The sequence below is a fragment of the Aulonocara sp. 'chitande type north' Nkhata Bay genome, linkage group LG3 (assembly GCF_057382095.1).
Source record: "Aulonocara sp. 'chitande type north' Nkhata Bay isolate Kocher_YH1m ecotype deep benthic linkage group LG3, A_spYH_male_GT1.1, whole genome shotgun sequence".
Classification (NCBI taxonomy): Eukaryota; Metazoa; Chordata; class Actinopteri; order Cichliformes; family Cichlidae; genus Aulonocara; species Aulonocara sp. 'chitande type north' Nkhata Bay.
In genome coordinates this window covers 30,168,472-30,185,131 of record NC_141346.1, presented here as the reverse complement: position 1 = coordinate 30,185,131, position 16,660 = coordinate 30,168,472, and the positions used below count along the sequence as shown (strand labels likewise).

Here is a 16,660-nt window from a genome sequence, read left to right as displayed (position 1 = left end):
CGTTTGGCCTTCATCTGCTCCTGAAGTCTGCTGTACATCTCAAGAACTGGAAGGAAAGAAGGAAAAAAACAGTAATTAGTCCGAGAAAGGAAACTCGTGCTCAATCACCCCGGGAAGGAAATCTCAGGAAATTGATTGCATCCATTCAAACGTAGCATCATCCTTACATTCACTCCTGAAAAATAGGTTTCACAACTCCGACAGTAAGGCCACATCAGTGCCAATAACAATGAAGTCATAACTGGAAGTAAAGACTTGGCAGAGTGGTTTTTATTTTTCCAAAAAGAGCTTTCAAACAGTTGCCTCTACATTTCAACTGTGTATCTCTGAGCTCCATTAAATTGGCAGCAAAAACTGACACAATCGTGCACTTGGGGTTACAACTCTGCTGCGGTGCCAGCAGATGTGACATCATTATCACCACACGCTGCCAGTATATGTGCGTTTGTATATGTGCATATGGGAGAAACTTGAAAACACTAGAACAAAACTTCCTGTTGTGCTCAGGGCACGACTCCTGTGTTAAACCAAACCTCATATGTGCACGTGAAACCAAAGCAGGGGAGCGCATCTTTTGTCATTTGTAGCTGGGGCTGCAAAGCCATTTGCTCCCCTCGTTTTGGGTGAGACCTAGGAAACCCACACATTTTCACCCGACCTAATGTATGTGCAGAAATTTCAAGTATGTTTACTGCCTCAAAACGATGATTAATCTTCTAAAACAATAATAAACAGAGCAGATACAATAAAGGGGGATTCACACTGAGTGTTTGGGTGTTACCTGGTAGACAGTGCGTCAGTTTGTCTATCGTGGTGGCGATGTTTCTCTGTTGCACCCGACACTGTCTGAGCTCCTCCATGGAGGTGGTGAGCTAAATAGCAGGAGGAAGAGGTGACGAGAGCAACATCAGTGAGGATGTAAGCAGAAGCCTGCAGGACTTCTCTGTGTGAACCTGTGAGCTTTTACCTCTTTGCCATTTTCCTGAAGATGCCCGTTAGTCTCAGTCACCTGACTCTGAGAGACACAAAGGAGGAAGACATTAATTCAGATGCTTTACAGTCAAGCTCGCCATCGTACCTGTGGCGCAGACCTCACCGGCACGCCTTACCTTCAACTTCTGCGCCTCTCCTCGCACTTTCAGCAGCTCTGTGATGGAGTCCACGAACCCCTGGAAGTGATGGTTGCACATCTTCTCGATCTCTCGGTCATGGTTCCTGATCCGAGCATCCAGCTTCTCCATGAACAGGCCATGCTCCTGACCATCGTACACCGACCTGAAGACGAACAAGAAGAAAAGAAAGAGAAGACTGCTGGTAAAAAATATTCTGTTTATTTATTTTTAAAGTCATTTAAGTCATTTTAAATTCTAAGAGTACTTTTATTTAGGACCAACAGTGACACAAAACTTTGTTTTTTAATAATCCTCCTGCTGTAACCTGCTCCCTGAAGGAGTCACCACAGCAGATCGTCTGCCTCCATCTCACCCTATCCCCACCATCCTCCTGTCACACTAACCCTCTGCATGTCCTCCTTCACTACAGTCATGAATCTTCTATCCAAAGCATAGCTCCACCTCTCTCCACAGAGACTCCTGCCTGACCTCATCTGTCAGACTTTTCATCATCACTGCAAACAAGGAGGAGCTGAGAGCTGATCCCTGATGTAATTGTACCCCCACCTTAAACCCATGTAACACACCACTGTATTGTATAACGGAAAATGAAATGGGATAGTCAATAGTAAGGGAAAGTCTACTAATACAGATGGAGTTACATAGAATTAAATAGAAACTCACATTTTAGCTGAATTGATTTATCTCTAAATGTATTTTTGGTATTATTCTCAATTAATTTAAATAATTCATTTACCTGATTCTTTATGTTTTGCAGTATTGTCATTCATACATTTTTTGTGGCTTCACTGATCCCAAGAAATCAGGTGCTCAGGTCACATGATGTTGGAGATCAACTAAACACATCATCCTAGTGTTTATCAGACTCGCCATGAGGGCGCTCACCTACACAGCACAGTGCAGGCAGCAGAGCAGCTGAATTTACAAAGAAACACAAACCTGATAAAACCTGGAAGATGTTTTACACACACACACACACACACACACACACACACACACACCAGGGCTCTAGAGTGCGACCAATGGTGAGACTAAAAAAAAAAATCCTAGGTCGCACCGGTGTGACCAGCAGCTGTTCGAGTCTTTGTGTGGTCAACAACATTACACCCCTATCGTGGTCTAAACCAATCAGAGATAGTCAGGGGCGGGAACTCTGATTGGCCGTGTTCCAGATATTCCTGTAGTCCTTCGTGTGTACGTTTGAAAGTGCAGGTGGATAGAGGGAGGTGAGTAGCTTGAATAAAGCGATATCGCTTCATTAAATCCTGAATAGACTTTTAAATATGTATTTTGCCAGAATCTCAGGTTAAAGCTCACAAAACAACTTCAACAACCACCAAACAGCAAATGAGAGAGCAGGAAAACGGATTCCACACAAAGACGCATCAGAATCAGCTTTCTTTTTCTCGGCTTTCTCACCCTACGGACACGCCGTCGGCTCACTTTTTTGCGCTACATTCTGAGCTGCAGGTTTTGTCTCTCTCCAACAAAAATTCACTGAACCAGCAGCAAAAGAAGCAGCAAACTACACTTCACATTTGATAACATCATCATGAATTCCCTCTTACTTTTGCTGTTTTGATAAAAATCACACTTCCTGCACAGCTCTCTCTCTCTCTGTACATCAAGAACAGTTTCCCGTCTCACATCTGTTTTCCACATTATTCATTCGCTTATTACCCACCAGTCTACCGTTGTTTACAGTGCTGTCAGCTGCTGTCTATTTTTTTAATATATACCTCAAATGACCTCTGACAGGAAAGCCTGTTCTGCTTTTCAGTACTGAAGAAATTTAAACTTTTAAAAATTATGCAAAATTGCAGAATATTTTTAAGGTTATCTGCTATAAAAAGTCAGGCCAGGAAAATCTGCTGTTTATCTCGTGTTTTTCTGACACAAAGGCATCTGCTGTGATGCTCACACCGCTGATGAAGTCTCACATGTATCAGTACTGATAAGTGATTCGAATTATAATATTTCTGACTGTCTGAGGCAAAATTGAATCGAATCAGCAAACAGGTCATCAGGAGGCAGAGATGATGATTAAGTTTAACATCGTCTACAATACTACCACAGAGTGCCAACGCACTTTCTCAGTAACGTATCTTTCTTGTAGAACTTTGCTCCTAATAAAGAACTTTAACTAACAATCTTGTTAACACAATCATTTACAATGATTATCTTTATGAACAGCAATAAATAAAATCCAAAAAGAAGCAAGCATCCTGTTTGAGAATCCCTTATTGAGGCTTAAAATTGATCTTAAATGTGTTTTTAAGAATCTGTCTCTCCCCGATGCTCATCAGGAAAAGGCCCTGTTGCCATGAGCAATGCTATTTTTTACATCAATGACCAGATCATTTATATCCCCTATCAAATCCTCCTCCAAAGCAGGTCCAACCAATGAATAACCTTCATAACATGTCGAACCCACAGTTAAATCTGAAGTTAGCTCACCAAGCCTGAAAGCTTCAAGCGTGCACTATTTCTTCCCTCTGTCTCTTTTGATCTGAAAACGAATTAATCCTAAACCTGCCAACCTTTATCGGCTATGATAGCATTCAGGAAAGAATCAAAGCATTAACCGTGCACAGGTTACTGCTTCTTCTAAAAGAAGAACAGTAAAGAAAACAACTGCATCTCCTCTAAATCTCCAGTAGAGGTCGCTTGTAATCCATCATTCACAGCTGGGGTTGACCATAGCAGCTTCCAGTTCACCGCATTGCTCCAGGGCTTATGGGCAGTCTGTGCTGTGATTTTTAGCTCAAACAGTCAAATTACTGATAAATTCTCCTCATATGCATAAAATCTTTTAATCATGTTTAAAAAAAACGACACTAATGTGGGCAGTTTGCTTAATGTACTCACTGAATATATTTCTTCTGTCTTTGGACTGCTGGTCAAACAAAAACAAAACTAATAACTGCATGTTTTCTATTTTATTCCCATGTGTGATTGTTGGGAAACTTTGCAGCTTCACTGTGCAAACTGCATATTTTCCACTTAACATACTTGGATATTCACTCTAGAAAAATGAGTAACTGTGCCCCTGATTATACTCATTATTGAAGATCACACAGCTATTAAACGGTAACTACTCAGAGTTTTCCTACAGTCAAAGCAGTTCAGCTCAAATGTTGCTTTCAGCTCACTACAAACTAAAGTGGTGCTGGCAGTGACACAGGAGGATTAATAAAGCAAAATACCTCTTATCCACACTTTGTTTTCCCCTGTAAAGGCAGGGCGCACAGCATGGAAGGCTCCAAAGACAAAGAGTTGGGCTGCATGCTGTGATCATTTCTTTAACATGAAAATCCTGAAAATTTTTGCAAGATTTACATGATGACGTACTTATCCTGAAAGTCTGGGACAATGCTGATGTTTAAATCACAGGCTGTAAATAAAAGATGACCATAGCCAGGGGTGCACATAAGTCAAAATAAAAATAAAAAACGCGCACCAGATAAGAAGTTGTAACGCGCGTTTGCGTACATAAGATTTTCTGGAGGAGGACAGACATTTGTTTAGAACTCTTGAAGATGTCGAAGAAGCTCCTTTAAGCAATTACTTTGGACATTTCTTTGGAGGTGGAGGAACACCAAAGGAGTCCGAACCGCAAAAGAAGCGCGTATTCTTGGAAAAGTGGTTGCATGAGGTGAGCTGGCTTCTAACAAATGATGAACGCACAGAGATGTGGTGCAGAATATGCCGTGAAAATCCCGCTCTAGCAGACAACTTCTTATCTGGTGCGCAGTTTTTTTTTGACAGCACATGCACAACTGTGGACCACTTATGTAAACCCCAGACCATAGCTCTCAGGTCTTATAAGTGGATGAAATCTACATCCTCTCTAATGTTCAAGAGGGGGCAATTTTTGTTCATGCCCTACCTGGCCTGCTGGCTAAACTTTGCTAGATCCGCCCCTGCACAGTTACCAGCTGTCAGCTACGTAGAAAAAGATCCTGGTGTAGAAAGTAACATTAAATAAATTGTAGCAACAGCTTATCAAGCGTAAACGTGCTGCTGTTGTTCAACTGCTGGTTTCCTCTTTCTGGCGCAATGTGGGCGATAAACAAACAAAAGAGACGGACTCGTGACAGAAAAGCCGATCAGCTGATCATTGATCAGTTTCATGATTGAAGTAGCAGCAGGAGAGAGAGAGAATGAGAGGCTACATATATCAGTTGTGAAGCTTAACATGGCAATGCTTCACAAACATTCAGAGATGAACACAAAGTTTCAGTGAGCATCATCATGTCATGAGACACTTTATAAAGCAACCCGTTAGGTACTAAATCGCTGCCATCTATAATTCATCATTAATGTTACGATATATATAAGTTTAGTATCTTCTTCATTTTACATGCTTATACTGAACAAAAAACGACATTAACAAATGTGTTATGTTAATTGCAATGCAATTAAAAATAAGAAAAAGTAATTTATTGATCTAACAACAAAAGAGAAGGAATGGAAATTTAGCCATTTCAGAATCAACAAAGTAAAAGAGAATTTTTACAAAAGACACAAAAGGAACAATAAATGTTAAAATGAAAAGTGACTCTGACAGTGAAGAAAGGGAACCTGGCATGTTTGATGGAGATTTAGCGCAGCTGTTCAATTCAGAAACAGAGGCTGAGGACTTCAGTGGGTTTGATTGATGACGATTACGATTATGATGGTGGTAAAATAAATGTGAAAACCAAACTCAGTTATGCTCCCGCGCTATTTTTAAATACGCACACTTGTATGCTTGTGTGTGTTGTTGTTGTAAGGCGGACGTGGTAGAGGACACCATGAGAACATTAAAGGGGGAAGTGTGGGCGTAGATTGTATATAAAACCCGCGCCCTATAATCAGGTGCGCCTTGTGTGTGTGTCAAATACAGTAATGGCACACATAACTGAGACTGCGCCTTTGAGTAGGGTGCGTCTTATGGTCGTGAAAATACGGTATAAATGTTAAAATGAAAAGAGCAGATGATTACGATCTGTTGTGCAGTATTATATTATAAAAAGTTAATGCATAAGGTATGAAAGACTTCCTCTATCCATCCTTGGGGCAACTGTTAATACAGATTTTTGGCAGATATTTCAATGAGTTTGAGCCAAAAATAAATAAATAAATACTCAGATTACTGCCAGGAAAGCAGCAAATGTGTGCCTTTTCTTCCTGTAGGTCAGTCAGTACTAGAGATGGACCGATCCGATATTACGTAACGGTATCGGTCCGATACTGACCTAAATTACTGGATCGGATATCGGAGAAAAATAAAAAATGTAATCCGATCCATTAAATATCACGAAAGCACCTCACAAAACTTGCAACACGCCGTAACTCACCTCAGAACGTTAGCACGTCGGAGCAGTATGCATCACGTGATAGAGCGGCTGTGGCATGCGGGACCTGTCGGTGGTCTGGATAGCATGTGGAGCTTCGCTAGCAACCCGGCATTTCATCTCCGACAAAGTTATCCCCGAGAGAAGTAAAGCAAGTGTGTAAGTCCATCTCTGAATGTTTGTAAAGCATTCCTGCGTTAAGCTTAACAAGCGACTGCCTCTCCTGCTGCTACTTCAATCATGAAACTGCTTAATGATCAGCTGATCGGCTTTTCTGTCGCGAGTCCGTCTCTCTTGCTTGTTTTTGGCCCACTTTGCACCAGAAAGAGGAAACCAGCGGCTGAACAACAGCAGCACGTTTAAGCTTGATAAGCTGTTGTTAGAATTTATTTAATATTACTTTCTACACCAGGATCTTTTTCTACGCAGCTGACGCTGGTAACTGTGCAGGGGCGGATCTAGCAAAGTTTAGCCAGGGGGGCCGATTGTGCCCCCTTTTCCCTGTTCATGCCCTAAGACATACTTTTCTTTCTTATTCTCATTTAAAATGTCGAGCTTTTAATAAATAATTATCTGACACCCAAAGTTTTAATTTGATGTAAAATGAATAGAAGTCAATTACTGTATATAGTGACTATTAAGTCTAATATATATACCCTAGTAAGCTATAGTACTTTTTCCTTTGGGAAGGTACCATCTGTGCAGTCTGCAATTTTGTTGAAGAAAGATGTTGAATCTATTTAATATTTCTTGAAAAATAATTGATTTCTGTGCATTTTTTTCCACACTGCATCAAATTAAAGTTGATTACGTCGATTAAGCATCATGAGGTGGAGCGTGAGGGGTGGTTCCCTATTTTTTATTTATTTATTTTTGTTGTTGCTGGGAGTTGGAACCCTATTAGTTAGGTTGCTTAATATTTATGCTAAGTACTCTTTAAAATACCAGAATAGGGAGGATGGTGTAGGTTTAAGTTTATTAGATTGATCAGTATTGCTGAACTATGAAATATTTTTTTTTGCATACAGGTATAACAGAATAGCTTTAGTGTAGTTGTTGTTTTAAACTTGAGTATGAACTTATACAAAATGCAGCAAGATATTTAAAAAACAGTTTTGTTGATTAAAAAACACTATCGGATTCATATCGGTATCGGCAGATATCCAAATTTATGATATCGGTATAAAAATAAAAAAGTGGTATCGTGCCATCTCTAGTCAGTACATGTCTAGCTTACATTTTATACAATCTAACTACAGCCTGCAACAAACCACACAAAACCATAAAACTGGATTCATAGATTTAAAATGAAGCACGCCTCCATTCGCCCGACCTCAAGAGGACAGATGTAGAAAAATCTCATGTTATTTCTGTGTAATAATGAACACAGCACTTCCTGTGTTTTTTCCCCTTCCTGAAGCAGCGCACACACACACACACACACACACACACACACACACACACACACACACACACACACACACACACCCCTACCTGTGTACAGCTAACAATCCCCCCTCCTTCCTCCTGCAGACCAGGAAATGCCCAGCATGTACAGCAGGGTCTGATGTCACTAACTGCTTTCTTTAGATGCACTCATACAAACATAATAAAGCCCTGCCTTTGGCAAACACTTAGGCAAACTGCCGCCTGCTAATGAAACCAGAGCAGAAAACAAAGTACAAACAAGGGCAGTGATAAATAAACAGACTGCTGAGGGTAGATGCAGTCGGAAGGGAGGACATTGGTCCACTCCTAGTTTTTCTACCTTGGGGATGAGGAAAATCCCTTCGGTCTTTCATCTCTATAACTCACATATTTGTTTTTCCTCAGTGCTTTGGGGGGAGGCAGTTCACAAGAACTATAACACAAGCCACAGCAGCATGTGCCCTTTTTTTGGTGGCAATAGTGGAAAGTTTTCACTTCATGTTATGGTGAATTCTCCAAACAATGGCTGGTTTCCTGTGTGTACAAACTAAGATTAGCATGTTAGCACATCTGCAGTGCCTGGTAAGAGTCTCTCACTCACTCAGTGCCTGGTGGTGTCTGCTATTGAGCAAGGGGAGAGGACATGCTGCTTAGTTTTGCTCCTTGTCAGCTCAAAAATGCACAATAAAAGTTCCAATATTGGCAATGATAAACCGCCGAAGTCACCGGTTCATCAACATCAACAAAAAGTTAATTTTCTCTGTATTTCTTTGTGTAGAAATATTTGATTTTCACCTCTTTAGATCCCTTCAGAAAAGGAAAACTGGACACTTCCAACATGATAAGCTTCTAAAACCACTTAAAACATTCAAATACTGGCTACTTTTACATTACATAGTTCTCATAGGACAATTTAAGTGATCCTTTTTTAATCTACTCTGACCATCACAGTTAACAGCTCAAAACGACACTACCACCATAACCTGTGATGGAGGAAACAAGTTCTACTTCATTTTTCGATGTAATCTGATAGAGCGCAGCACGTCTAACACTTCCCTCTAAATCGTTCGGGGCTTGAGTGTATGTGTCCACATTACTGTGCATCCTGATATCTTCAGTATTTTCATGTATTTGTGATGACATGACGTTAAGATCTTGCGATGGCCAGGCTCCATCTCTGTTACGCCGCTTCCTTTATCTGTGACAGATATCCATAAATGCTCTGATGTAATTCATTTCAGTGCATGAAGGGTCAGAGCTAGTCTTGAGGCTTCCGCAGGTCTGTTAGTGATGTTTCACTACAAAGCAATGTAGTGATTAGAAGCAAGGATTCAATATAATCTATGGTGTGATTGCTCTCTCGCTCTCTCACACACACACACACACACACACACACACACACACACACACACACACACACACACACCCCCCCCCCTACCTGTTTGGGCCACTGACTGTGTTTCCCAAACACACTGGCTGTAATGGACCCTCAATAATGAGCAGCACAGCTCTTTTCACATTAAAAACAACAGACGTGCTTTTACCGCCCGTGTGGACAGTTTTACTCAGCAACACCACCACATAAATTAGGAGGCCATTTAAAAAAAAAAAAAAAAAAAAAAAAAAAAAAAAAATCAGCTGTCTGTGCATTCATGTGAAAAACATTTCACAGGTTTCTATGCATAAACTGAGTCCATGTTTGCTGCTGTTACAGGAACTAAGTGGGTGCTAATCAGATGTACTTGATTAACTGATGAAAGTGTAAGCACCTCTTTAAAGGCTGAAGTTTTGGTAGTTTACTGGTTTGGAGCATTCAGCTGTGTTAACAACACCGCAGTCTTCTCAGGAGTGGATTTCATTGGAAATTCAGCCAAAGGCCAGACTGTGCAATGCTCAGAGAGACTGCAACAAACCCAAGAGCTAAGAACAAATAGCTCATACCAGCTGTCAAGCACAGTGGTGGAGGGGTGTTGATTTGGCCTTGTTCTGCAGCCACAGGACCTGAACAGTCTGAGTAGTTACTGAGCTGACCATGAACTCCTCTGTCTAACAAAGTATCCTAGGGTCAAATGTGAGGCTGTTTGTTGTTCCTGCAACAGTACAATGACCCCCAAGCACAGCAGCAAATCTACATGAGAACGGCTGAAAAAGAAGAATCAAGGTGAAGGAGTGAAATGCTGTGATGGGACCTTATGAGAGCTGTGCATAAATTAATGCCTGCCTGCACAGAGTCCTGTGAAAACTCACTGCACTGTATGCAGATAAAATGCCAGCTGTGTAGAAAAAAATTGAGATTTCTTGTAACCTTTGCTGCGACATGGGCTCTCTCTCTTTCTAACAGCACTACCTGCAGAATGAAGGGTGTCGTCAGCATGAAGGCAAAACAGCACACTAGAGCAGGGCGATATGGCCAAAAATATTTATCACGATATATATTTGAAAATTTGCGATAACGATATAACTGACGATATAATTGATGCGGGACAAAATACAACTCCACAACTTTACTAGCGCAAAAAGACAACCTTCCATTTATTTTCACTTAAACAAGAAGCTGGTTTTTATGTACATTAAAGCTTTATAAAAATGTAACAGTGCAAATGCAAATTCCTTGCTGAAAGTTTAACCAAAAGGCATTTCCAGTAGAAATGGGCTGACATATCCTGAGCATAACCATGTATAATATCCACTGAAGTTAAAAAGAGGTGCTTTGCAACATTAAACTGCAGTGTGCAGTACGTATTTTTCGGACCATAAGGTGCACAGGATTATAAGGCACATTAAGCGAAACAAAGCAGTCAGATAAATCAAACTTTATTAAACTCATTCTTCTTGCTTCCTCCACTTCTGTACCATTGATTTATTAATGAATGAATTCTGCTCTATTCCCATGTTGTTGCAGTATATTAATGACTAACCTCGTATTGTGGATGGATTATCTCAGTTGTTCTCCTGACTGAAGTTTGGTCCGTTTACAGCATCCTGCCATGCGATTGCATTTGTCTCTAACCATGAAGAACCTTCACGTTAACTTTTATAAGTGGAAAAGTGTTAGTGTTTGTCCTCCAGCTTCACTGTTTATGTTATGCTAACATAGCTGTGTCGCTAGCGATCACGTAGCACATCATTATATACCAGCTAGCCCAACTTCAGTAACCCTACAAACGTCACTGCTGTTTAGTTTCCTGTCTTCATTTATGTTGGAAGTGATAGCAGAGCTGTACGTTTGAATTTTTCCAGAAATCTCTCAGTCAGAACGTGCTATATCATGCTTAGGTAACTAGCGAAACTAGCAAGCTAACTTCCGCTAGCTTCCTGCTAACTTCTAACTCCGTTAAATGTAATAAATTTTGTTTTCATGGATGCCAGGAAATTAAACTTCATAGTTACACCTGGTAAAGCAGCAATGCTGATCGTTTTTATTAAAGATGAAAGAGTTTAGACAGTTTTTAACTCTCAGTGATGCTGCAGTGTTCGTTTGACCTGAAGATACGGAGTTTAGGACCCAGATTACTCTCAGATTTAAGAGCATCTTAGTCCGACAAATACGACAATAACGACGGCCGCTTGCATGTTCTGCAAAAAAATGTGCTTTGTCGTGTATCTGACGGACAAACACCAAACCAGTTCCACATCACTGAAGTTGCACCATTTTTACAAACCAATTCTGGTTCATCTGTTTCACTCTACAATCAGCCATGTGCGTATGAAAACAAAGGCACTGCGCATGCGCGTTTTACTCATATTCTATCGCGATATTTCATTTTCCTATCGTTGCCTAACATTATACCGGTATTACCGTGAACGGTATAATATGGCCCAGCCCTACAGCACACCACATTTAGTTATTCAGTTATTAAATGACTTACTAATAGTTTTTAAATACAAATCAACTCATACATTAGTCTACATTCTTCTAAATTAAGCTATAGGGCGATCTATTGGCTTAGGGAGCTCAGTGAAGTAAAAATGTTACGTTGAGCCATTGTAAGTGGAAATTGACAATTAAATTAATCCTATAATGTTAAAAATACTGTAACATATCACATGCAGGTTAATATGCATTTGCTGCTGCATCAGAGAAACCATTACCCATTACAGTATGAAGAGATGAGGGCTGCTCATATAGATGCAAATTATAAGAGGCGTACGCAGAGTGAAAACAAGCTCACAATAAAGACGGGGGTAAGGGAAGCTGTGGTTCCCAAAGCGTAAAAGTTTGGTAGAAGTTCAACAAAGCTGCTCTCAGTTATGACATCATTGTGAACAGCTGCTCTGTGTGTGTGTGTGTGTCTTCTATCCAAGGATCGTTGGAGAGGAGTTTGCCGACTGCTCGACAGCTAGCTAAATAGGATCTTAACCCACTTAAGACGTGCAGCAAACCCCTGATTGTGTGTGTGTGTGTGTGTGTTTCAAGTGCAGAATGATGACTCAGCAGGGTGTGTGTGGATCGGTGTGTACATGATCTAACAAGCTTGTGGTGGGTTCCTCCCACTCTTCTCTGACTAGTTGAACCCTTGAGACGGAGACTTTCTCAGAGTGTGTTAGTTTTCAGTGGAAGACGTTAGTGAGGACACAGAAAACAAACAGATGACCAAGAACGTCTCCTCCAGAGAGCTTTCACTCCTTCCCAGTATGAACTACAAGCCACACAATAGTGTTCAGTGCCTCTTTTCCACACACAGCTTTTATTTGGGCGGGCTGCCCAGGTATACCAACACTGGCCCAGGGTACGTTTGGTGACTCATTTTTCCTTCTTTTTTCTCATTTCCCCATCTGCAGTCGATTAACTGGTGTTCCTCATATTTCGAAAGCTCAGTTGCTGCAGCTGCAGCTAGCTGTGACCCTCTCTAGAGCACACATGGCCAAAAGACGACCATCTTAATCTGACTTCTGACCATGAAAGAGTCATTCCATCTTAAGTGACCATGGCCTTCTGCTCAACCATCTCACATGATCTCAGATTAATTATGTTAGTAAACACTAAACCTACTTTGTGACAATAAACAACAGTGTGAATATCAGATGCTCGTCCTCCCATGGACAGACTTAAATATCATCAGGGCTTTGTCCAGTGATAATCTGACACAGATGGCTTACAGTATCTGCTGGCATTGTGTTAAATTAATAAGCTGTGTTCCTCTTTGTGAGGAACAGACTGGCAACCATTTATTTTTATGTATACAAGGTTAACATGAGGTTTGACTTAAACAGTTTTCCTAAATGTTTAAAATAAAACAAAAATGCAAAGAACTTTTATTTTAGTAAAATAATAAATGAGAACAGGACGAAAATAATTAAAAACATTACTGAAATTCTTCTTCAAAATAAAAGCTGCTGGTGAAGTCAGACCGAAGCTGCTGACAGTCTCCTGTTTGAAACCGGTGCACTGCTGCCAATGAGTGGCCTTGCAAATGAACAGTTTTCATCACAACACCTCGAATGAGCATCATTGCAGATTTTATTTTAGCCCAACACCAACACAGCTGAGCCAAATGTCGTTTGGCGCTGTAGTTTAACATGCGGCTCATGCAGTCTCATGGCTGAACATCCAGCACAAAGACTGAGCCTCTCTGTCATATTTGAAACAAACACCTGCAGCCCAATAAGGAAAAAGCATTTTCCATGACTTTACAGTAGGAAAACCACAAAATGAGCACATGCGTAAAGGTTCCCTGTCATTAATGGCTAAATCTGACAAACCTCCCCGCCGGCATGCTGTTAAACACAGGGTGGAGCTCAGCACACATACACGACTTTTTAAAAGCCTCTTCAGCTCAGGAGGAGCTGGACAACTCTCAGATGCACTCAGCTGTTTCTGAAGAAATAAACATGAGCAATGCAACCTCCACGGGCATTGAACGCACAAAAAAATCTGCAGAAATCCAAGCTCAATATTCTCAGCTGACGCAGACAGAAACTTAAGACTTAAATTGACTGCTGTGCTATTTAATCTGTTTATATGAGCTTCTGATAATCTGAACAGATTCAATGAGTAACAACAATGAACCTGAACAAACTTTTATGAAAAAACACAGACAAAAGAACAAAAAAGCTGTTATTCAATGTGTGTGTGTGTGTGTGTGTGTGTGTGTGTGTGTGTGTGTGTGTGTGTGCGCAATGTCTAATGCGACGGTCATTGCATTAGAGAAGAGGTCTGTCATGATACAGCAGCACTTCTACACAATGTCACTCATTCATTACCCTCACTTTAACCTTTTCATAGCCAGCGCTGTTCTTGCCCGTCTGTGTTTATGCAAGTTGTAAAGCAAGAGTGCATCCCAGCATAACTGCCTTTTAGCAAGGCAGGAAATCCCTCACTGAACAAATATGCAGTTGGTGCATAAAGCCATTTGCAGACATTTAAATACGGCTAAAATTCAGCTGAACATCATTATAGTGTTGATGTCATTTTCTGTAAATCTGATACTAATTTAACCAACAGCAATGTAGGGGAAAAAATTCAACACAAGCACAAATTAGATCAGGGAACATTGTTTTTTTTTTTATAAAAATAAATAAATAAATCTATCAATAAATGAAACTTAATCTGGACTTTGGTACGGTGATAATGACCTTTTCCCAGGTGCCAAAGTGACATCTTTAAATCTGTTCTGGCTAACAGACACACATGAACAGTGAAAGTGATGGAAACGTTCCTGTCACTACCCGATCCGTACCGGAAACCCGATCGGTACCCCGCATGCGCGAAAGGTTTCTACTTCCGGTCGTAGCGTTTTACGATAGTTATGGGTCAGAGTATCTGTTAAGATGTTAAGAATAACAAGTATATCTTAAAATGTTTGCAATAATGAAGCATTTCAGTACAATGTAGACAAAAACGAAAAATAAAAAGAAAGTTACGGATCAGGACTCTCCGATCCTTACTGCGCATGTGTAAAGTCTGACCGTACAAATCGGGTCTACCCGATCCGTACCGCGCATGTGCAGATGTTTTCTTCTTCTTCTGTTCGTTTAATGGCAGTTTACTCCCCAGTGTACGAGGATACCGCCACCTGCTGACCGAGCGAATAAACCCTATTATAAACTGATTTATCGTCATTACAAACGTGTGTTAAATCTGATTTAGCGATAGTCGAGTGTGTTTATGCTTGTCTGTGAGGAGAGGATTGTTGGAATAGTGATGATGATGTGCGCTATCACTGTCAATTGTCAGTAAACACTTAATCTGGCTGATGAATCTACACGTGAGATATTACAAAGTCTGCATTATTAACTCTGTAATTAGGCGCCATTCTTCTTATTTTACGGCGCTGTTGCTCAATCGGGGGACGCTCTCTGTTGAGGAGAAAAGCATGAATTTCTTTGTATACGGATTATCCACTGTTTAAATGTCCCGGGCAGTCGAAAAGAAGGCAGAGCTGTTGAGAAATGCTAGGAACTAACTGGGCGCTAACCGCATCATTCAAATATATTGAATGTCGCAAAGAGAGGAAGTGACGTAAGATTTGCACATGCGGGGTACCGATCGGGTTTCCGGTACGGATCGGGTAGTGACAGTTCCTCTGTAACAATCACAAAGTCCCTGAGGGGGATGTTTTCACGCATCAGCACAGAGAGTGACAGCCTAACAGTCACAGAAATCTCTCGGGGTTTCCACCAGCACACAGCAAGCCCGCAGCGCCAAGCAGCTTTCTTTTAAAGCTACACTTGTTTTTAAGCTACAATTTAATGTGAAAATAGTTGGACAGTTCACCAGTGACATCTTTAAAACGTAAACACTCTCTAGGAAAACAGCAAGGTGACATAAGTGCGCTCTACCCTCAAGTATAGCAGGAGAAAGTTCACTGATGTCGGACAAGAGGGTCTGGCTTGGTGTGGGACCTTTAGGCTTTTCTACACTTAACTCATCACACCGTGCATCTATGGGCGTTGCTCGGTGCACTGGGGCACAGTCATGATAGAACAGGAAATAGACTTTCCCCATATTTTTCCCACAAAGTCAAAAGCAGAGAATTGTTTACAATGTCTTGATTTCCTTTCGCTGGACCTCAGGGGGCCCAGACCCCCACAGCTCCGGTCAAGCAGGTAACCTTATCCTAACATTTGCCAAACCCAGACTCCTCCGACTACCAGATAAGAGGAGAGAGCTTGGTCAAGTCACAGAACACAGGACCACTGCGTTGGAGTCCACTGCCAGCATGTTTTACACTGCTCCACCTTACATTTGGCACCCAGCACCCTGTTTTTGTGCTGATGTTAATGCCAGAGGAGGTTTGGAGCTCTGCAGTTCTTGAGTCAGCAGAGTGTTGATGACACACCCACTCTGAAAGTTGCAGTGGTTCCTAAATGCCTCCACTTTGCAATAATGACACTTACAGCTGTTCATGGAATATCTAGGAGGGAAGAGTTTTCACAGACTGACTTGTTGCAACAGTGGCATCTAGGCCGGGCCATATCATACTGTTCACGGTAATACCGGTATAGTGTTGGGCAACGCACATGTGCAGTGCCTTTGTTTACATACACACATGGCGGAAAAAGCGTGCCGGCGACGGAGAATGAGGGCGAAAGTGGATCGTTGAATGAAACAGATGAACCAGAATTGGTTTGTAAAAATGCTGCAACTTCAGTGTGGAACTGGTTTAGCTTTCGTCCGTCAGACACACAACAAAGCACTATTTTTGGTAGAGCATGCTAGCGGGCCGTCGTTATTACCGTGTTGTTTGGAAAATACGGCACACTTAAACTCAATCCTTTGATTTTTCTGAAAATCGACAGTGGCCCTTATAATCCTGT

The 16,660-nt window shown here is 41.2% G+C and overlaps 1 protein-coding gene across 3 annotated transcripts in view; it reads right to left on the bottom strand.

The window, feature by feature from the left end:
• exoc6b (exocyst complex component 6B) overlaps positions 1–16,660 on the bottom strand; it is a 135,044-nt gene that overhangs the window by 112,551 nt on the left and 5,833 nt on the right. For all 3 annotated transcript variants that reach the window (XM_086275983.1, XM_086275969.1, XM_086275975.1), the window contains exons 2-5: positions 1,110–1,275; positions 968–1,015; positions 782–872; positions 1–46 (exon numbers count right to left, since the gene is read on the bottom strand). In XM_086275983.1, coding sequence (XP_086132109.1) covers positions 1–46; positions 782–872; positions 968–1,015; positions 1,110–1,275 — 351 coding nt within the window. The remainder of the gene's footprint in view (positions 47–781; positions 873–967; positions 1,016–1,109; positions 1,276–16,660) is intronic.